General features: G+C 71.7%; 2 protein-coding genes across 5 annotated transcripts; one reads left to right on the top strand and one right to left on the bottom strand.

Annotated features, from left to right (window-relative positions):
* Positions 1-1,352: 1,352 nt before the first annotated feature.
* On the top strand, positions 1,353-17,118 carry TRPM5 (transient receptor potential cation channel subfamily M member 5; the record flags this gene model as incomplete). Its single annotated transcript, XM_080640161.1, has 24 exons — positions 1,353-1,490; positions 2,591-2,771; positions 3,319-3,485; positions 3,886-4,069; positions 4,839-4,903; positions 4,992-5,183; positions 5,595-5,697; positions 6,004-6,122; positions 6,449-6,739; positions 6,838-6,978; positions 7,082-7,205; positions 7,461-7,606; positions 7,971-8,083; positions 8,246-8,338; positions 8,437-8,695; positions 8,811-8,929; positions 9,089-9,221; positions 9,657-9,831; positions 13,862-14,015; positions 14,959-15,140; positions 15,327-15,459; positions 16,055-16,127; positions 16,384-16,450; positions 16,701-17,118. 24 exons carry the CDS (start codon positions 1,353-1,355, stop codon positions 16,805-16,807), a joined length of 3,459 nt encoding a protein of 1,152 aa, XP_080496287.1. The 3' UTR covers positions 16,808-17,118.
* A 526-nt stretch (positions 17,119-17,644) lies between these two features.
* TSSC4 (tumor suppressing subtransferable candidate 4) lies at positions 17,645-20,446 on the bottom strand. 4 transcript variants are annotated; one of them, XM_080640213.1, is made up of 3 exons: positions 20,306-20,446; positions 18,853-18,971; positions 17,645-18,780 (listed from the first exon to the last, which is right to left on the bottom strand). In XM_080640213.1, the coding sequence occupies exon 3, from the start codon at positions 18,758-18,760 to the stop codon at positions 17,825-17,827; it is 936 nt and encodes a 311-aa protein (XP_080496339.1). In that variant the 5' UTR covers positions 18,761-18,780; positions 18,853-18,971; positions 20,306-20,446; the 3' UTR covers positions 17,645-17,824. The 4 variants fall into 4 exon arrangements, with proteins under 4 accessions (XP_080496339.1, XP_080496341.1, XP_080496340.1 ...); XM_080640215.1 differs by lacking the exon at positions 20,306-20,446 and adding an exon at positions 19,535-19,669; XM_080640214.1 differs by lacking the exon at positions 20,306-20,446 and adding an exon at positions 19,230-19,341.
* Between the last annotated feature and the right edge of the window lie 702 nt (positions 20,447-21,148).

Consider the following 21,148-nt stretch of genomic DNA (forward strand, 5'->3'; position numbering starts at 1 on the left):
GGGGTGAGGGCTGCTGGCTGTGGCCCCGGGAAGGCGACACTGGCCCTCCAGCCCCTGCTCCAGGCAGCTGCCCCCAGAGAGGAGGGCCCTGGGAGCACCGGGCCCCCAGCAGGGGCCGTCCCACCAGACCCCCCACCCAGCTGCCTGAGGCTCTGGGTGTTGTCCAGGCCTCTGAGCCTGCAGCCCACACCTGCCCGGCAGGGGGCACGGAGCGAGCACCCCTGCTTGGGGCGTAGTCCCCTGACGTGGGCAGGAGTGACCCTGCTGGCGGCCAGGCAGGTCAGGGCCTGTGAGGGGTGCCCCTGGCCCCCTCCCCAACCCTCCCTGCATGGACCCCACTCCCCACCTCGCTGCCTGTATATTGGGGTTGAAGACTGTCCCCCAAAATTCATTTGGAGAGAGGGCTTTATCCACGTGAACGGCTCGGGTGCGGTCTCCCTGAGGGGCCCGGATGTGAGGGCTGGTGTCCCTGTGAGAAGAGGGAGGGTGGGACCCGAGGCCCAGGGTGGCCGTGAGGACAGAGGTGGAGACGGGAGGAGCGCCAGGAGCCCCGGAAGCCGCGAGAGGCGGGAAGGACCCTGCCCTGGAGCCTCTGGGGGTGCGGCCTGGGGCAGCTGGGTGCCGAGGGGGGCCTTGTCACGGCTGCCCTGGGCCCCCCACACAGGGCAGCAGCGTGGAGGGCCGCCGCAGCCTGGCCCTGCGTCCTGCTCGGGGGGCGGGAGCGGGGACTCTGTCCTTCCCTCCCAGGGCCCGCCCGGCTCCCCTTCCGTTTTCTTTCGGTGAATCCTCACCTGAGGATGTTTCCCCACTGGTTCTTAGAGAGTGGCAGGGAGAGGGAGAGAGAAACACTGATGTGAGAGAGACACATCGATGGGCTGCCTCCTGCACGCCCCCGGACCAGGGCCGGGGAAGCTGCCACCGAGGTACCTGCCCTTGACCAGAATCGAACCCGGGACCTTTCAGTGTTCGGGCTGATGCTCTAGCCACTGCGCCAAACCGGCCAGGGCCAGGGCCCCCGGCTCTTGGTGCCAAAGCCCCTGGGGCCAGGCTGCTGGGACTCGGGGGTGGGTGGGCCCTGCGTGGGCACAGGCACCCGGCCCGCCCGCCCCGAGGCCTCTGAGGGGGTAACGGAGTGCCCCACCGTGGCCGTACCCCTGGCCACCCACCGGGCACCTGAACGCAACAGAACTGGTTCTCAGGGTTCTGGACCCAAAGTTCCCACGTGGGGGTGTCGCAGGGCCGCGCCCAGGACAGCCCTTCCCGCCTCTGCCTCCGCGGCCACTCGCAGGCCTGGGCGCAGACTCACCTTGCAGAGGGCCCACCCGCAGGTGCCAGGACACACCTTGGGGGACATGGCGGGGGCCCATGACGAGGAGTCCCCACCCTGCTTAGAGCACCCCACCATCCCCGGGGGTGCTGGAATCAGGCAGGGGCCGGGCCTGTGCCGGGGCGAGATCGAATTCGGAGGGTCTGGGAAGAAGCGAGGCAGGGTAAGCCCACCCCACACCCCACACCCCGCACCCCGCACCCCGCACCCCGCACCCTGACAACGCAGCCCCACACCCCACACCCCACATCCTGACAACCCGGCCCCACATGACCATGGGAACCCTGGGCCCCATTCCATCCAACCCTCCCCCATCCAACCCTCCCCCATTCAGCCCTCCCCCATCCAGGACACCCATCCAGCCCTCCCCCATCCAGCCCTCCCCCATACAACCCACCCCCATCCAGCCCTCCCCCATCCAACCCTCCCCCATCCAACCCTCCCCCATTCAGCCCTCCCCCATCCAGGACACCCATCCAGCCCTCCCCCATCCAGCCCTCCCCCATCCAACCCTCCCCCATCCAGCCCTCCCCCATCCAACCCTCCCCCATCCAGCCCTCCCCCATCCAACCCTCCCCCATCCAGCCCTCCCCCATCCAGCCCTCCCCATCCAGCCCTCCCCATCCAACCCTCCCCATCCAACCCTCCCCCATCCAACCCTCCCCATCCAACCCTCTCCCATCCAACCCTCCCCATCCAACCCTCCCCCATCCAACCCTCCCCATCCAACCCTCCCCATCCAACCCTCTCCCATCCAACCCTCCCCCATCCAACCCACCCCCATCCAACCCTCCCCATCCAACCCTCCCCCATCCAACCCTCCCCCATCCAACCCTCCCCCATCCAACCCTCCCCATCCAACCCTCTCCCATCCAACCCTCCCCCATCCAACCCACCCCCATCCAACCCTCCCCACCCAACCCTCCCCCATTCAGCCCTCCCCATCCAGCCCTCCCCATCCAGCCCTCCCCCATCCAACCCTCCCCATCCAACCCTCCCCATCCAACCCTCCCCATCCAACCCTCCCCCATCCAACCCTCCCCATCCAACCCTCCCCCATCCAACCCTCCCCCATCCAGCCTGGCCTCTCCTCAAAGCAGAGCAAGGCCCAGACTGGGGATGGGGCCACGCTGTCACACAGAGGCCTCTGGCTGCCCGTCCACCCCGCCTCCCACACCCAGTGCCCCCTCAGCACCCAGTGCCCCCTCCTGTGCCCAATGCCCCCTTAGCACCCAGTGCCCCGCCCTGCCCCCTGCCCTGCAGTTTGTGAAGGTGCCAAGCAGCGTGGCCCCGTCCGTGCTCTTCGACCTCCTGATGGCCGAGTGGCACCTGCCGGCCCCCAACCTCGTGGTGTCCCTGGTGGGCACGGAGCGGCCTGTCACCATGAAGTCCTGGCTGCGGGACGTGCTGCGCAAAGGGCTGGTGAAGGCGGCTCAGAGCACAGGTGAGCCCCAGTTCCGGGGCCCGGGACCCCCACGGCCCCGAGCGTGGAGCGCGCGGCCCACCGACTCCGGCACCCAGCCCACGGCCCCCTCCCTCTGCACGGCCTGAGGTGGGAGCAGCTCCTGGGGATACGGCAGGGGGGCCGGGAGTCACCCCTAGGCCCAGAGCCTCCCCTGGCCCTGCACTCATAGGGCCACAGGCCTCAGCGAGATGCCCCCGGGGGACAGCGACCGTTTTCACCCCGTGGCCCACGCACGGTGCGCCCACTGCCCTCTGCCTCCGCGGGGGCGCGCTCTGGCCGCCTGTCGTTGGGGCCGGAACAACCCCCGGGTGTAGCTCAGGTGCCAGGGCCGCAGAAAGCCCCGCCCAGGACGTGGGCCGCTCGGCTCCATCCGCACTGAGCGGCTGCAGCAGAGAAAGGGCCGCGGGCCGGGGGTGGACAGAGCCCGGGTGCCCGGGCAGGGCGGCCCCAGCAGGTGCCCTGCGGTGGGAGGGGCGCCACGGGAGGACCTGGGGCCGCAGGGCACCGTGAACCCCCACGCCCGCAGGCGCCTGGATCCTGACCAGCGCACTCCGCGTGGGCCTCGCCCGGTACGTGGGGCAGGCGGTGCGGGACCACTCGCTGGCCAGCACGTCCACCGAGGCCCGCGTGGTGGCCGTGGGCATCGCCTCGCTGGGCCGCGTGCTGCACCGCCAGCTTCTGGACCAGGCCCAGGTGAGCATCTGGCTCGGCACCCCACACCCGCCCCCACTGGCTGTGCGCTGGGAGGGAGCGTCCGAATGCCTCCCGGCCAGGCCGCCCTGGTCTCTCAAGGGTGGCCTGTGAGAGGCAGAGGGCGGACGGAGCCCGGGTGATGTGCCCGGCACACGACCAGCGGGTGGCAGCATCGCCCAGGGAAGGGCGTGGGCAGGGCACAGACCTGGCGACCCTGGGCGAGCTCCCCCGCCCCCGGGCTGTCCAAGGCAGGGCTGGGAGTCGCCCTTCAGCCCCTGGGGAGCGGAGCCCTGCAGTCCGAGTTCTTTCTGGGGGGGCCCTCGCCAGCACCTGCCCTCCGGGGTGGGCACGGGCCGGGGCAGGAGCCGGGCCCGGCCTCACAGTGTGCACGGGGGCCCAGGAGCACAGCCCCGTCCACTACCCCGTGGATGAGAGCGGCGGCCAGGGCCCCCTCTGCGCCCTGGACAATAGCCACTCCCACTTCGTGCTGGTGGAGCCGGGCGCCCCCGGGACGGGGGACGGGTCGACGGAGCTGTGGCTGAGGCTGGAGAAGCACATCTCGGAGCAGAGGACGGGCTATGGGGGTGAGGACGCCCAGGAGGCCCGGGAGCACGGGTGGGGGCACAGCGTGTGGGCGGGGCTGGAAGGACCCCCAGGCGGGCGGGGATGGGAGGACGCAGCTGCCAGGAGCCGCAGCAGCTCCAAGTCCACGGGGCCTCCCTGGCCAGAGGCTCTGGCTAGGGCTCCGGCTTTGGGGAGTGAGATTTTCAGGGTTCCCGAGGCCTGTTCCCTCCGCTGCCACCAGGGGGCAGCGCCGCCCAGGGGACGTGCCCGGGGCCTTGGGGAGCTGGATCCGCTAGGAACACTGTTTATAACAAGACAAAGACTGCTTATCGCTCTCTAAGGGTGAAACCCGACCCGGCGTTCAAACCGCCGCCACGTGGGCCCGGCCGCGCTCGGTGTGAGCCTGAGCCGCCTCGCGGTCCAGCAGGGCCAGGCGTCTTGTGGGGGGTGGGGGGGGAGTCTCCTTTCTGGTCCGCATTTGGGGGACGGGTGCCCCCCCCTCCGTTACCCCTCGCTCAGTGGGAACAGCCTGGACACGCGGGACCGGCCCGAGCAGCCAGGACCGGGGTCCCGCGGCCTCGGCGTCACTCTGTGTGTGAACAGCCACAAAGCACCCCCTTGGACACGGGGGGCGGGGGAGGGGGACGGAGGCGGACGGGGTCCTTGTCCCGGGTGACGGGGCCTCAGACCCACGGCCCAGCGTCAGCCTGCAGCCCTCACGTCGCTGGGAGGGCCTCTGGCCGCCGTTTGCTTGGGACACGGGGAGAACCTCATGGTCGCTCCCCACAGGCACCGGCAGCATCGAGATCCCCGTCCTCTGTCTGCTGGTCAACGGTGACCCCAGCGCCCTGGAGGTAGGGAGCCTGGCGGCTGGGGCCTCCCGCGGGGCCTCCCGCCCGGAGCACCGGGAGCTGACTCGGGGCGTCTTCCCTGCGCCCGCAGAGGATGGCCAGCGCGGTGGAGCAGGCCACCCCGTGGCTGGTGCTGGCCGGCTCGGGGGGCATCGCCGACGTGCTGGCGGCCCTCCTGGCCCAGCCGCACCTCCTGGTGCCCCAGGTGGCCGAGAAGCAGTTTAAGGAGAAGTTCCCGGGCGAGCATTTCTCCTGGGAGGACATTCTGCACTGGACGAAGCTGGTAGGAGGCCCAGAGCCCAGTCCGGAAGGGGACCCGCTCCCCCTGTGCACCCCCTCCAGGCGGGGCTGGCCCCTGGGAAGCTCCATGCCCCCTTCCCACCCGGACGGCCCAGCCCCTTCTGATGCCCCAAACTCCATCCGGGTCAGGGGTCCTGGAGCAAGCCCCCCCACCCCCGTTGGCAGTGGTTCTGTGGCAGGCCCGTGGGCGTCAGGCACACAGGGTGGCAGCTGGCACTCTGGGCTGGGGACCCTGCCTCACACACCACCCGCCCTGCCCACTGCCCTGCCCTCTGCCCTGCCCGGCCCTGCCCTCTGCCCTGCCCAGGGCCTGCCCTCTGCCCTGCCCCCTGCCCTCTGCCCTCTGCCCCGCCCGGCCCCGCCCCACCCATGGGCCTCCTCCTGTCCGGCCCAGCTGCAGAGCATTGCCTCCCGCCCGCACCTGCTCACCGTGCACGACTTCGAGCAGGAGGGCGCCGCGGAGCTGGACACCGTCATCCTCAAGGCGCTGGTGAAAGGTGAGGGCGGCAGCCAGCCCACCCGCCGAGGCCCGGGGCGCCAGCATGGGGGCTGTGTGGACGGACGGGCCGTGCCCCCTTGGTGCCTCGGTGGGCTTTTCACCGGAGATGCGCTCGTGCCGGGGGCCGACGCGGGCAGCCAGTCCCGAGGCTGCATCCCTGCCAGGCTCCCGCACCGGCCCCGGGACTCGCAGCGGTGCGCCCTCCCACGGGGTTCCGAGGGCATGGGGCGGCACAGCTCCAGCAGCCGTGCTGAGCAGAGCCCTGGAGGGACCCGCGGCCCGCACCCTGCCCGCCTGCCCGCAGCCTGCAAGAGCCAGAGCCAGGAGGCGCAGGACTACCTGGACGAGCTCAAGCTGGCGGTGGCCTGGGACCGCGTGGACATCGCCAAGAGCGAGATCTTCAACGGGGACGTGGAGTGGAAGGTGCCCCGCCCGGGGCCAGGGGAGGGCAGGAACTTGTCGAGGGCCGGGTCCATTCTCCCCGGGGTCGCCAAGGGGGGACCGAGCATCAGGTGGCTCTTCAGCCCCCCCAGCCCCCCCCCCACCGGGAGGCGCTGCGCAGCCCTTGCCCGGGACCGTGCCACCCGCAGCTGCCCGAGCCCTGAGCCCTGAGCCCTGCCCGCCGTACCCGCTCTCCCAGAGGGACAGGCTGGGTGCCCGGGAGCGGACCCGGGAGCGGAGGGTGTGCCGAAGGCCCCTCCCAGCCTCTCACCCTCCACGCCCCGCTCTGGCTGGCCCGGCGGCCGCAGTCCTGCGACCTGGAGGAGGCGATGATGGACGCGCTGGTGAGCAACAAGCCCGAGTTCGTGCGGCTGTTCGTGGACCACGGCGCGGACGTGGCCGACTTCCTGACCTACGGGCGGCTGCAGCAGCTGTACCGGGCCGTGCCGCCCAAGAGCCTGCTCTTCTCGCTGCTGCAGCGCAAGCTGGAGGAGGGCCGCCCCGCGCTGCCGGCCCGGGGGCCGCCCGCCTTCTCGCTGCAGGAGGTGGCCCGCGTGCTCAAGGACTTCCTGCAGGACGCCTGCCGCGGGCTCTACCAGGTGAGCGGGCGCTACCAGGTGAACGGGCGCAGGGGGCGGGGGCGGGGGCGGGGGGCAGGGCCGCGCCAAGGGCTGACCCCCACCCCGTCGTCCTGCAGGGGGGGGGCCCGGCCCGCCGGCCCGCCGGCCAGAGGTGGCAGCTGGACCTGACCCAGAGGAGCGAGAACCCGTGGCGGGACCTGTTCCTGTGGGCCGTGCTGCAGAACCGCCACGAGATGGCCACCTACTTCTGGGCCATGGTGAGCGGCGGCCACGGGGCCTCACGGCCGCGCCTGGGTCCCCCAGACGCCCCAGGGCCCCAGGGAGGGCAGGGGCGGGCAGCCTCCTCAGACCGTCTCGCAGGGCCAGGAGGGCGTGGCCACCGCCCTGGCCGCCTGCAAGATCCTCCGGGAGATGTCGCACCTGGAGGCGGAGGCCGAGGCGGCCCGCAGCTCGCGAGGGGCGTCCTATGAGCAGCTGGCCCTGGGTGAGCCCCTGCCCGGCCTCGGGGACCCTCCCGGGCCTGCGGGCTTCTCCCCAGGGGGCCTGGCCACCCCCGCCGAGGGGCCACACGGGCACGGCCATGGCCCCACAGCCACGCCTGGTGCCTGCGGGCCCCGTGGTGGGAGGGACGCCCAGGGTGACTGAGACTCCCAGGGTCCTGAGGGGCGACAGAGGGCCGGGCGGGCGGGGATGGCCCCGGGGCAGAGTGGCGCCCGGTGGCAGCACTGGCCCCGCACAGGCCTCTTCTCCGAGTGCTACAGCAACAGCGAGGACCGGGCCTTTGCCCTGCTCGTGCGCCGCACCCGCTCCTGGAGCCGGACCACCTGCCTGCACCTGGCCACCGAGGCCGACACCAAGGCCTTCTTCGCCCACGAAGGGGTGCAGGTGAGCGGCTGGGCCGGGAGGGCGCCAGGTGAGGCAGCAGGTGGGCAGTAGGTGCCCGCTGGCCCCCCACCTCCCGCTGGCCAGCAGCCGCCCCTCGCTCTGGCGTCGCAGCCTGCGGGGTGGGTCCCCGTCCCCGTGCCTGGCGGCCAGCCCACAGCCACCGGGATCTCCACGGACGTGCCATTTCCTCAGCGCGTCCCTCCCGGCCCCCAGCCTGCACCCCGCACCGCACGGCAGGTCCCTGCCCACCAGGATGGAGGCCCGGGAGGCAGGGCTGGGCTGCAGCTGAGCGGGGAGGGTGTGCCTGGCCCAGGGCGCAGCACGGGCAGAGGAGGAGGGGCCAGCTGCGGCGCCTCTATTCCAGGCCTTCCTGACCAAGATCTGGTGGGGGGACATGGCTGCGGGCACTCCGGTCCTGCGGCTGCTGGCCACCTTCCTCTGCCCGGGCCTGCTCTGCACGGGCCTCATCGCCTTCAGGTGTGTGGGCGGCGGAGCCGCGGGGGCGGGCTCTTGGTCCAGCATCCATGCGGGTCCCACATGCCCCCCCACCCGCATGCCTTCTCCGTGCACCCCAAATTCCCTTGCTGGCAGGCACCTCTAGCCCCCTCTCGTGGCCCTGAGGGTGCCCTGTGCTTGCAGCGAGGAGGCCCCGCAGCGGACGGGCCGGGAGGACCTGCGGGAGCTGGACAGCCTGGACATGGAGAGGAGCCTGCTGGGCAGCCCCGGCGGCGGGTGCGGGCCTGGAGGGTGGGTGGGAGGAGGGCCTGGCGGGCAGCGTCTCCCGGGGCCCCTGGCCCTGCCTCACGGCTGTGACCCCCTTTGCGGAGCAGGCTGGGGGAGCCGGCGGAGACACGGAGGACAAAGGGCCGCCGAGACCCACGGGCGGCCTTCCTGCCCACACGCTGGCGGCAGTTCTGGGGCGCCCCCGTGACCGTGTTCCTGGGGAACGTGGTCATGTACTTTGGCTTCCTCTTCCTGTTCACCTACGTCCTGCTGGTGGACTTCAGGCCGCCCCCCCAGGGGCCGTCGGGGCCGGAGGTCACCCTTTACTTCTGGGTCTTCACCCTGGTGCTGGAGGAGGTCCGGCAGGTGAGTGGTGGGCCCGTCCCAGCCGCTGAGCCCCCGTCCCAGCCGCTGAGCCCCCGTCCCAGCCGCTGAGCCCCCGTCCCAGCCGCAGCGAGGGGGCCTGTCTGCCCTCGGCCAGGGCTTCTTCACCGACGAGGACACGCAGCTGGGGAAGAAGCTCACGCTCTACGTGGAGGACAACTGGAACAAGTGTGACATGGTGGCCATCTTCCTGTTCGTCGTGGGCGTCACCTGCAGGTCTGGGGGCCGAGGGGCGGCCGAGGGGGCTGGGGCAGGGCTGCCATCTGGACGGAGCCACTTGGGCCTCAGGAACCCCGCTTTCCCCAACGCCTGGGCTGTCTTGGGGGCCCTCGCCCTCTGGCACCTGCAGCCCTCGCAGCCCGCCGTGCCCCCCAGGATGCTGCCCTCGGCGTTTGAGGCTGGCCGCACGGTCCTCGCCATGGACTTCATGGTGTTCACGCTGCGCCTCATCCACATCTTCGCCATCCACAAGCAGCTGGGCCCCAAGATCATCATAGTGGAGCGAATGGTGAGCCTGGCCCGGCCCCCGGCCTGGGCGGAGGGTGCCCCTGGCCTGGGCGGAGGGTGGCCCCTGGCCTGGCCCCCGGCCTGGGCGGAGGGTGAGCTGGCCTGGCCCCGACCTGGGCGGAGGGTGAGCCTGGCCTGGCCCCCCGACCTGGGCGGAGGGTGCGCCTGGCCTGGCCCCCGGCCTGGGCGGAGGGTGGCCCCTGGCCTGGCCCCGACCTGGGCGGAGGGTGAGCTGGCCTGGCCCCCGACCTGGGCGGAGGGTGGCCCCTGGCCTGGCCCCGACCTGGGCGGAGGGTGGCCCCTGGCCTGCACCCCGGCCTGGGCGGAGGGTGAGCCTGGCCTGGCCCCCGACCTGGGCGGAGGGTGAGCCTGGCCTGGCCCCCGACCTGGGCGGAGGGTGAGCTGGCCTGGGCTGACGACGCTCTGCCCACCCCAGATGAAGGACGTCTTCTTCTTCCTCTTCTTCCTGAGCGTGTGGCTGGTGGCCTACGGCGTGGCCACCCAGGCGCTGCTGCACCCCCACGATGGCCGCCTGGAGTGGGTGTTCCGCCGCGTGCTCTACCGGCCCTACCTGCAGATCTTCGGGCAGATCCCCCTGGATGAGATCGATGGTCAGCACCAGCCTGGGGGCGGGCACCTCGGGGCGGCCTCAGGTGGGAACCCGCGGGGCAGTCGCACTGTGACCAGGGGACCAAGGTTCCTCCTTGAGGCCAGCCCGGAGCGGCCGGGCAGGGACTTCCTGAGCAGGCCCCGGCCCCTGCACACGCCCCGGCGGGCACGGCCCCGACCTCAGGCCTGGGCTGGAGACGGGCCCCAGGAGGCCTGGAGGTGGCCGGGGCCGGTCTCCTGTGCAGGCCGAGCAGGGGCCAGGTGTGCAAGCAGCGGGGCCACCCCCGTCCGCCCTGACCATGGCTGGAGTCTGGGCTCCACTGGCTGGCCCCATGCCCCTGGGCCTCCGCCTCCTACACAACCCCGCTGGGCAGCGAGTCTCCTGTCACCTCCCCACCCAGGGCCCCCGCCCGGCCCAGGCCCGCCTGTTGGAAAGGCCTCTGCGGCCAGGCCACCCACTGTGCGCCTTCCCTCTCCCAGTGCCCCTATCCCGGGGCCTCTGCAGCCAGGCCACCCACTGTGCGCCTTCCCTCTCCCAGTGCCCATATCCCAGGGCCACCCACTGTGCGCCTTCCCTCTCCCAGTGCTCCTATCCCAGGGCCTCTATCCCAGGGCCACCCACTGTGCGCCTTCCCTCTCCCAGTGCTCCTATCCCAGGGCCTCTATCCCAGGGCCACCCACTGTGCGCCTTCCCTCTCCCAGTGCTCCTATCCCAGGGCTACCCACTGTGCGCCTTCCCTCTCCCAGTGCCCCTATCCCAGGGCTACCCACTGTGCGCCTTCCCTCTCCCAGTGCCCCTATCCCTGGGCCTCTATCCCAGAGCCACCCACTGTGCGCCTTCCCTCTCCCAGTGCCCCTATCCCTGGGCCTCTATCCCAGAGCCACCCACTGTGCGCCTTTCCTCTCCCAGTGCCCCTATCCCAGGGCTACCCACTGTGCACCTTCCCTCTCCCAGTGCCCCTATCCCAGGGCTACCCACTGTGCACCTTCCCTCTCCCAGTGCCCCTATCCCAGGGCCACCCACTGTGCGCCTTCCCTCTCCCAGTGCCCCTATCCCTGGGCCTCTATCCCAGGGCCACCCACTGTGCGCCTTCCCTCTCCCAGTGCCCCTATCCCTGGGCCTCTATCCCAGAGCCACCCACTGTGAGCCTTCCCTCTCCCAGTGCCCCTATCCCAGGGCCACCCACTGTGCACCTTCCCTCTCCCAGTGCCCCTATCCCAGGGCCACCCACTGTGCGCCTTCCCTCTCCCAGTGCCCCTATCCCTGGGCCTCTATCCCAGAGCCACCCACTGTGCGCCTTCCCTCTCCCAGTGCCCCTAGCCCGGGGCCTCTATCCCAGGGCCACCCACTGTGCGCCTTCCCTCTCCCAGTGCCCCTATCCCAGGGCCACCCACTGTGCGCCTTCCCTCTCCCAGTGCCCCTAGCCCGGGGCCTCTATCCCAGGGCCACCCACTGTGCGCCTTCCCTCTCCCAGTGCCCCTATCCCAGGGCCACCCACTGTGCGCCTTCCCCCTCCCAGTGCCCCTATCCCGGGGCCTCTATCCCAGAGCCACCCACTGTGCGCCTTCCCTCTCCCAGTGCCCCTAGCCCGGGGCCACCCACTGTGCGCCTTCCCTCTCCCAGTGCCCCTATCCCAGGGCCACCCACTGTGCGCCTTCCCTCTCCCAGTGCCCCTATCCCAGGGCCACCCACTGTGCGCCTTCCCTCTCCCAGTGCCCCTATCCCGGGGCCTCTATCCCAGGGCCACCCACTGTGCGCCTTCCCTCTCCCAGTGCCCCTATCCCGGGGCCCCTATCCCAGGGCCACCCACTGTGCGCCTTCCCTCTCCCAGTGCCCCTATCCCGGGGCCTCTATCCCAGGGCCACCCACTGTGCGCCTTCCCTCTCCCAGTGCCCCTATCCCGGGGCCTCTATCCCAGGGCCACCCACTGTGCGCCTTCCCTCTCCCAGTGCCCCTATCCCGGGGCCTCTATCCCAGGGCCACCCACTGTGCGCCTTCCCTCTCCCAGTGCCCCTAGCCCGGGGCCTCTATCCCAGGGCCACCCACTGTGCGCCTTCCCTCTCCCAGTGCCCCTATCCCGGGGCCTCTAGCCCAGGGCCACCCACTGTGCGCCTTCCCTCTCCCAGTGCCCCTATCCCGGGGCCTCTATCCCAGGGCCACCCACTGTGCGCCTTCCCTCTCCCAGTGCCCCTATCCCGGGGCCTCTATCCCAGGGCCACCCACTGTGCGCCTTCCCTCTCCCAGTGCCCCTATCCCAGTGCCCCTAGCCCAGGGCCACCCACTGTGCGCCTTCCCTGTGGTGGGAGGCTGGCCCTGTGCCCGCGGGGGCTGGAGGCTCTGAGCTTTCCCACAACAGGGACCCGGTGGGGACAGAGGTGCCTGGCTGAGCTGCAGGAGCCTGGGGTGGGGTCCGGGACACCAGCACAGGCCCGGAGGGTGGCTGCGGTCTGTGAGGAGGAGGGAGGAGGGCTGGCCCCTTGGACGAAGGTGGGCAGCAGCCAGGTGCCAGGGGAGGGCCCAGGAACCAGCCCCCGGGGGCACTCCTGGGCAGTCATGGGCTCACTGGGTCGTGAAGGCTGACCCTGACCTTCCAGCTAATGAGGCAGAGCCGCGTGGTAAATATTAGCCGAGGACAGCGCGTGACTGAAGCGCACAGTCCGGCAGGAAGGGGAGGCCGCGCCGTGGACGTGCCTCCCAGCTGGCGCCCGAGAGGCCGGCTCCGCGGGCTGTTTTCTCAGCCCCTGCCCCTCCTCGTGTTTGCTCACCCACAGCCTAGTTTTCCAGGCCATTAGCTCACCACACCCGCTCCCTCGCCATGGCCCCGGCTGGGGGGCGGCGCCACGACCCCCGGGCAGGAGGGGAGCGAGGGGCCCCTCCAGTGCGGGGCGGCGGGCAGGGGGTACTCCAGCCTGAGACCACATCCCTGGCCGCCTGTCCCAGCGCAGGCTGGTCCGGGGAAGAGTGGTGTGGCATGGGGTGCCCTGGGGAGGCCGAGGGCACGAGACTCCGAGGGGTCCGAGCCCTCCTCGAGGCCTGACCTGCCGCCGTGCTGGGCGGGCAGACCCGCAGCAGAGAGAGGGCCCAGGATCAGGGCCGCCGGGCTCAGCAATCCGGACGCTCCGGGGAGCCCGCCAGGCTGCGGGGTGGAGAGTGATACACTGACAGGAGGGCCGAGAGGGAAACTGAGGCTCGGGCAGCCTCCCTGCTCTCCGCGCCAGGCGGGAGGGAGCCCGGGCTGAGCTGTGACAGCGACAAGTTAATTTGCAGCCCGGCCTGGCGGCACCTGGGTGAGCCAGGAAGCTCCGGTCTCATTACCCCGAGCCGCTTTAATCGAGATTTACAGCTTCACAAACAGCCGCGGGCTGCAGCCCTGGGAACCGGCGGGAGCGGGTCAAGAGCAGCCCCGGAAGGAGAGGTGGCGGGAGGGCGGTCGCTGCCTGCCCCTGGGTCACCCAGGAGAGGGAGAGGGACGCACAGTGAGGAAGGCATGGCACACGCGTGCCCAGTGGTGGGGACACGGCACAGAGACCTCCGTGTCACCTGCCAACGGCCCATCCGTCGCGCAGGCTGCGCACGCCTCCACACAGGCTCCCCACAGAGGGCCTGAGCACCTGGGGCCCCACGGGCCGCCGCTCCTGTGCTGGGGGCCGGGCTGGGGTCCGGGGCGGGAGCCCGGCCTGTCCCAGGTGTGCTCCCCCAGACGGAATTGGTGTCAGAAAAGCTCTGGGAAGTCCTGCCCCAGGGACTGCCCCTGCCAACTCCCCATCCCCTCGGGCTTGGAGCAGAGCCTGGGGGGACCGAGCGGTGGGGGGAGTTGAGGGGCAGCGTTCATCCCTGGAGCAGACTCGGGGCCTCCGCCCCCAGGGCCTCTGCCCTCCCCGTGGCCGCAGCCTGGCCTGGGCTGTCCCGTGATGGGGACTTCCAGGAGCGCCCGGGTGGTGGGTCACCCTGCCATGCCCTCACCCCCTGGGGGGACGGCCACCCAGGAAGCGGATGGCGCGACTGCCCGCCCAGCAGCCCTCCCCTTCCAGAAGCCCGCGTGAACTGCTCGGTGCACCCGCTGATGGCAGAGGGCTCCCCCGCCTGCCCCAATCTCTATGCCAACTGGCTGGTCATCCTGCTGCTGGTCACCTTCCTGCTGGTCACCAACGTGCTGCTCATGAACCTGCTCATCGCCATGTTCAGGTGCCCAGGACCCCGGACCTGGCCCCGGGGGGAGTCCTGGACGGGGAGGTCACCCCGGACCTGGCCCCGGGGGGAGTCCGGGAGCGGGGAGGTCACCCCGGACCTGGCCCCGGGGGGAGTCCGGGAGCGGGGAGGTCACCCCGGACCTGGCCTCGGGGGGAGTCCTGGACGGGGAGGTCACCCCGGACCTGGCCCCGGGGGGAGTCCTGTAGTGGGGAGGTCACCCCGGACCTGGCCCCGGGGGGAGTCCTGTAGTGGGGAGGTCACCCCGGACCTGGCCCCGGGGGGAGTCCGGGAGCGGGGAGGTCACCCCGGACCTGGCCCCGGGGGGAGTCCTGGACAGGGAGGTCACCCCGGACCTGGCCCCGGGGGGAGTCCTGGACGGGGAGGTCACCCCGGACCTGGCCCCGGGGGGAGTCCTGGATGGGGAGGTCACCCCGGACCTGGCCCCGGGGGAAGTCCTGGACGGGGAGGTCACCCCAGACCTGGCCCCGGGGGGAGTCCTGGATGGGGAGGTCACCCCGGACCTGGCCCCGGGGGAAGTCCTGGACGGGGAGGTCACCCCAGACCTGGCCCCGGGGGAAGTCCTGGACGGGGAGGTCACCCCAGACCTGGCCCCGGGGGGAGTCCTGGACGGGGAGGTCACCCCCAGACCTGGCCCCAGCGGGGAAGGCCTGAGGGGGGAGGTCACCCCGAGCACTGCCCCCTCCCAGCACCGGGGAGGCTTTCCCGAGGCCCTGCCCCGAGGGCCACCCCTCAAACCAGCAGGGCCAGGGCCTTCGGAGGCTGAGGGCTTGGAGGGGTGTCGGGGCGGCAGCGGGGTCAGTGGAAGACCCCGATGAGTGAACCCCACATTAGACTCCCCCCCAGAACCCGGGATTGGAGCCCATCAGGAGGGGCCTGGGGTTCTGAGGGCCCCTCGCTCAGCGCACGGGCCCTGCAGCTCCACCTTCCAGATGGTGCAGGGCAACGCGGACATGTTCTGGAGGTTCCAGCGCTACCACCTCATCGTGGAGTACCAGGAGCGCCCCGCCCTGGCCCCGCCCTTCATCCTGCTCAGCCACCTGGGCCTGGTGCTCAGGAGGGCCTTCCGGAAGGAGGCCGGGCAGAAGCGGGCACGCCTGGGTGAGGCCGCCAGGCGGGCGGGAGGGAGGGGCACTGTGTCCGGGCCCCGGCTGCACTGATGGGGGGAGAGGGGGTTGGGAGGGGCTGCGGGTGAGCTGCCCCGGCTCCCTGCCCCCCGGAGGCTGGCCCGGGCTCTGCGCCAGGGCCCACCTGCTACGTCAAGCCCGCCGCTGCCCACTTCCCCAGAGAGAGACCTGCCAGAGCCCCTGGACCAGAAGATGGTGACCTGGGAGGCGGTGCAGAAGGAGAGCTACCTGAGCAAGCTGGAGAGGAGCAGGAGGGACAGCGAGACGGAGGTGCTGCGGAGGACGGCCCACAGGTGCCAGGGCCGACGCGGGCTGGGCGCCGAGATCGCCCGGGCCGCTCAGGCACCGCTGGCGTCAGGCGGCCGTGGAGCCGTGGCCCTCTGCACTGAGGATGAGCTGGGACGCTGAGGCTGGCTGAGGCGCGGGCTACGGCAGGGTCTCGAGGGCCCAGCACCCGCCTCCTGACCCCGAACAGGGCTCTTCTGGGCTTGCCAAGGGCCAGTGTGTGTGGGGCTCTTCTTGGGGGCCAAGGGCCAGTGTGTGTGGGGTCCTCCCTGCTCCGGGGTCTCCAAACGGAAGCCCGCACTTCGTCTGCCTCCCCAGGTGCCCCAGATGGTGCCCCCGACCTCCCTGAGGCCTTGGTGCCTGCCTGCCTGCGGGTGGGACGGTCCTGCCCCCTGAGGGCGCCAGCCCCATGGTACCCGAGGGGAGGGCACAGCAGGATCTGAGGCGAGGAGCCAGGCCAGAACACCCTGGACTCGGGACCAGAGGCCTCAGCGACCCCAGCCCACCCAAAGGGCCTGGCGGCAGGACGAGGGAGGACGGGAGAGCCCCCAAGTTCAGAGGCCCTATGGCCAACGGCAGCCTGCTGTCCCTTGCTCTCCACAGGGTGGAGGTCATAGCCAAGCAGCTCGGGGGGCTGAGAGAGCAAGAGAAACGCATGCGGGGCCTGGAGTCACAGGTGGGCTGCAAGCCAGACCCTGCCCCCCTCCCGGCTAAAGCCGCACCCGGGCTGGGCTCAGCACCACCCCTGCCAGCCGTCACTTGAGAGCAGGTTCCCTCCCTAGAGGGGGGCCTGTCCACTCCACACCCCTGGAGCCTCACCCTCCTGCCCTCTTCCTGCGAGTGCAGCCAGGGGGTGTCCCAGGCAGCAGGGTCCTGGCAGGAGAGGGCGGGGAGGGGCCTGGGGCTCCCCTGGACACCTCTTCCTCTGGCAGGTCAACTACTGCACGGTGCTCCTGGCCTCCGTGGCCGACAGGCTGCGCCTGGGCAGTGCCCACCACAGTAAGTGTGTCTGGGAGGCCGCTGTACTGCCCCCTGCCCGGCGGGACCTGCCCTGGCCTCGGATGGCCCTGGGCTGCCCCACCTTTGAGGTGCAGAGATGCCCTCTGGCCAAGCCCCTAACCCAGCCAGGCCTGAGGGTGGTCTCAGACCCCGGGGGGGGGGGGGTCCCAGGCTCCCCGGCAGTTGCCCCTCCTTCCCGTCGGCCCCTCCCTGGGCACCGCAGTGAGTAGCCCTCCTCCCCGCCCCCCAGACTCTTGGAACTTGGCTGTGGGGACCCAGCAGGCCCCTGCTGAGCGTGGAGGGGGCCGGGGGAGCAGAGGCCACCCAGAGGCCGGCCCACTGCTCTCGGACACCTGAGCCACTTGGATGTCAGCACACGGCCCCTCCCAGAGCCCTAGGCCCAGCCCAGGGTGGGTGGGGGCCGTGGCCCTTAGTTATCCCAGGTCCAACCCACACACTGTGTGCGCCCCCCCCCCCCCCCCCGCCATGGCTTCATCGAAAGGGACCCCTCCATGCCTGCCTGGCACCTGCTGGAGCCTCAGAGCCAGCCGCCTGGTCTGTGCCAGGACAGCGAGCGCTCGCCAAGCCCCGTCCACCTCCCGCCCCGGGGCCCATACCAACCCCTACCCACCTGTCGCCTGATAAGAAACTAACCGGCTTTGACGTGCTGTGGTTGGAGTGCCTGCCCTGTAAGACCCGCGTGCGTGCTTGCTGTGCGTGCGGCTCCCACCGGGGCCCCCAGCAGCTCAGTGAGGCTGGAGCGCGTCCAGCCCGGGGAGCAGCTCAGGACACTGGCCCCGCCCCGAAGCTGCTCTCCCTGGGACGGGACCTGGAGAACAGGCCCACACCCGGGCTGCAGCCCACAGACCCGTGGGCCCGGGAGGCATTCGGGTCGCCAGGTTGTGGACCATGTGCCGTGGGAGAGGCTCCCTGGCCCGTGGGTTGGGGTCAAGGCTCCCCCGCCCCCATGCGAGGCCAGGGCCAGCCACTCAGTCCCTCAGGAAGACCCGCTGCTGCTGCACGCAGGGCGATTTGGACCTCTCTGAGCCCGTGACGCTGTCAGGACGCTCGCGTGGGAGCCCGTGACGCTATTAGGAGACTCGCGTGGGAGTGGTGCTCAGTGGGCTGGAGAGCAGAGGTCCCAGTCTCCGGGTCCTGGGAGCGGGGAGGGTCTAGAGCGACACGGAGCCTGAGTAAAACCCAAAACCTTTATTGTTCCTCCACGGGCAGCCGTGGGCCCAGCTTCCAGTCCCCTTGGCGAGGTCCCTGCCCGAAGACCGCTGCCTGAGCCCAACCAGGCACGGCGCCACCTACAGGATGCCCGCCTGGCTCCCAGCCCAGGGGCGGGCTCCGGACTTGGGGGCGGTCTGGCTGTCAGCCCTCAGCACCGGGGGCCTCGGGGCCCGCACTCTGGCTCCGGAAGTGGTCTCTACTCCGCTTCCTGCTGCCGTGGAAGCCAACCGTCTCCACCGCCGGGGGGCCTGCCGCGGGCCTACTGTGGGGGGCCCCCTCGGGCATGTCCACCTCCTGCAGGCCCCCGTGGGGGCCCTCCCACTCCTCAGCCTCCGGGCTGCCGGGCCTGGCCAGGTGGGCCAGCTCGACGGTGCCTTCGGCCCCGCCAGGGCCCCCCGCCTCCTGCAGGACCCTCTTCCTCTCCGGCCGGGCCTCGGCGCGGGGGGGCTTGGAGAAGACGACCCTGCCCTCCCCGCTGCTGGACGGGTCCTGGTTGAAGGAGGGCTCGTAGTCGCCGGGCGCAGCCCCACGCGGGGAGCCCAGGAAGTCCAGGGCGGCCGCCCGGTTGCTCTGCTCGCTGGCCTCGGCCACGTCCTCCAGGCTGTACCTGGTCCAGCGCTCGGGGTGGGCCACGTAGTCGGGCACGGGGGGCCCTTTGGGGGGGATGAGGCTCTGCCGGGCTCTGCCCAGGCCCTCTGCCAGGGGCCGGCTGGAGGGCGCCCGGGGCTGCTTGAAGCCCCCACTGTCACCCAGGCCCGCGGAGGGCAGAGCCCGCCTGGCCGCCCCCTCCAGGCAGTCGAAGATGCTCTGGCTGCGCTGAGAGAAGGTGCTGCTGGTGCCCCGCAGGTGGAAAGGCTGCACGGCGGCAGCGGGGGGGCCCCTGGGCGGCGAGGGGGAGCTGTCGGGGCCTGAGTCCCCCTGGGCCTCAGCCTCCAGCGGGGCGCTGCCAGGCCAGCTGAGGTCGGAGTCCGAGTCGGAGTCGCTGAGGGTGACGGCGGGCGGAGGCAGGACGTCGTACTCCGTCCCCTGCTCCACCTCCAGGCCAGGGGAGGGCTCGCCGGCCCCCACCTCAGCCATGCGTCCTGGCCGCGGCACACCTAGACCCACACAGCATGAGGCACGGCTCACAGCCCTGCCCGGCCCGCCCTCCCCGCACGCCCTCTCCTCACCTTCCTGGGTGCTGGGTGCCAGTGCCGATGCCCGAGTCCTGTGGGCAGAGCTGAGAGAGGCTGGGCTGCGTCCTCAACACGGAGTCCCCTGCGCGGCTCTGCTCAGCTGCTCACCGAGGCTGAGGGAGGGGAGGGACGGCCGTCAGACCGGACAGTGAATGGGCCCAGCCGTGCCAAAACAGGGGGAGGGGGGGCCCGCTGGTGCCACGACCGGGGGTGGGGGGGGGGTGGGGGGGGCGCTGGTGCCTCAACGGGGGGGGGGGGGGGGGGGGGGGCTGGTACCATGACCAGCGAGCGGCAGAGGCCGGGTAGCGGTGCCTCGGACCCGCCACCTCACTCGGCACCCACAGGCCAGGGGAGGGCTCGCCGGCCCCCACCTCAGCCACGTCCCGGGCCGCAGCACCCAGACCCAAATGCTAAGTCCAAACGCTGCAAGGAAGGGGCCTCTGGGGCGGCGGTGCAGCAAGCGGCCTTCAGGCTTGAACCCAGGGCCCCAAGCAGCCTGGGCTGCGCTCGGACCCTCCCCACCGGCGCGGCCCCTGCCAGGCCCGCAGGACGGGGTGGGGGGGGGGGGGGAGGCTCCTGTGTTTGCGGGGAGCTGCCCTGCGAACTCCCGAGGAGTCTGCGGTCACGTCCTGGACATCGCAGGGTCCCGCTCAGGGAACAGGGCGCCGACCAGCACCTGCAGGAGCCCCGCTGGGCAGAGGCAAGTCCCTGCGGCTCCTGGAGCAACTTCCGGGGGGCGCCTCTCCTGCCCCCCGGCCCCCCACCCCTTTCCAAGCTGGGCCCGGCCTTGCTTCTGGCCTCGCCCTCTGCACCGCTCTCGGCCGCCCGCCCCCTCTTCTCCCTGCGCCCCTCACCCCTCACCCCCAGGCCAGGCGGGCCCGGGGGCTGAGAGCGCCCTACACAAGCCTAACACGACGAGGTCCCCATCCCCGGGGTCCCGCTCCCCCAGGGAAGGAGCACACCCCGCGGTGTCCGCTGCGGCCCGACAGGGCCAGCGGGGCGCGTCTGCCCGGCACACGGTGCGCTGTAGGCGAAGCTGGGGTTCCGAGCCGACCCCCGCTTCCCAGGCGGCATTCCCGCCCACCACACCGCCCGGGAGAAGCGGCCAGACGGCGGGACAGTCGGGGGCGGGGGGGGGGGGGGGGAGTCTCCGAGAACGGGAGGAACTCAGAGGAGGGCAGCGCCGCGTCCGGGCCGCGGGGCTGGGGGCTGGGGGCTGGGGAGCGGGACCCCGGCTCCCGTCCACCTCTCCCCGCTGGAAGCAGAGCCTGACTTTAGCCCGCCCCGTGCGCAGCAGGCTCTCCCTTTCGGAGGCCTGGGTCTCGGGGGCCACGGCCCGGGCCTCACGAGACTCGAGGACCCCAGGGCCAGGCCTAGAAGCCCGGGAGACGCAGAGACCCCCGCGAGGTGCTATGGGCCCGCGCCGCCGTCCGCTCTCATCACAAACCTGTGGCTCACAGCGGCCCGGCTGTCTCCATCTTGCGTCGTGCTCGGCCCTCTGGGAAATCGAGTCCTTCGCCGGCCGAGCGCCGCAGCTGCTGTGCCCGATGAACTACATCTCCCACAAGGCACTGGGTCGCTACTCCCGAGGCCTATCGGGACATGTGATCGTTACTCATGCGCTCTCTTCCTAACCTTCCCATTCCCGGAAATGGCGTCACTGGTTCGCAAAAAGAACCCGGAATTAATTATAGGGGGTTAGGGGTGGACTCCCAGAATGCGCCAGGTCTAACGGTCCTCGCCTTGTTCCCGAGGCCCCAGCGCCCCCTACTGGAGGCCGTGAGGACAGCGGCCCCTCGGGCCGGAAATGCGTCCTAGCGCTAGGCGGGCGCCGTCCGCGGACACTTCCGGTCCTGGCCGGAAGTGACCGGCCGCGTCCTTCGTGGGTTCTGGGCCCGGATTGGGCGGTCAGGCCAGGCGGCAGCCAGCGCGTCCCGCTGGGGAGTGGCACCCGGGAGGGGATGCCAGGCCCCGGGTACAGGCCGCGTGGCCCCGCGTAGTGACCCACGAAGTGCGGGTACCTTGTCCCCTCGCGCCCTCCCCGGGCTGCTGTCCCGGCGCCTCGGGGGTGCGGGTTCCGGCCCGTTCTCCCTGCACCCCGGCCGCCTCATCCCCAGGGCCCACCGAGTCCGGGTCACACAGGGTCACACCGCAGGGCGTCTGGACCTCCAGCCCCTCGGCCACCTGCTCTCCCACCCGCCCGCCCGGCCCAGGCTGTGGAGGGCGACCTGCGGAGGCCCCAGGGCTCCCCATGGCGGGCCGGGCTGGTTTCCAAACTCAGCCCCCAAGG

The sequence above is a fragment of the Plecotus auritus genome (genome assembly GCF_963455305.1).
Source record: "Plecotus auritus genome assembly, chromosome: 9".
In the NCBI taxonomy this organism is placed as follows: Eukaryota; Metazoa; Chordata; class Mammalia; order Chiroptera; family Vespertilionidae; genus Plecotus; species Plecotus auritus.

What these genes read in the sequence shown, in the direction of transcription:
- TSSC4 (XM_080640213.1), bottom strand. Translation starts at nt 18,760, where the DNA reads ATGGCTGAGGTGGGGGCCGGCGAGCCCTCCCCTGGCCTGGAGGTGGAG.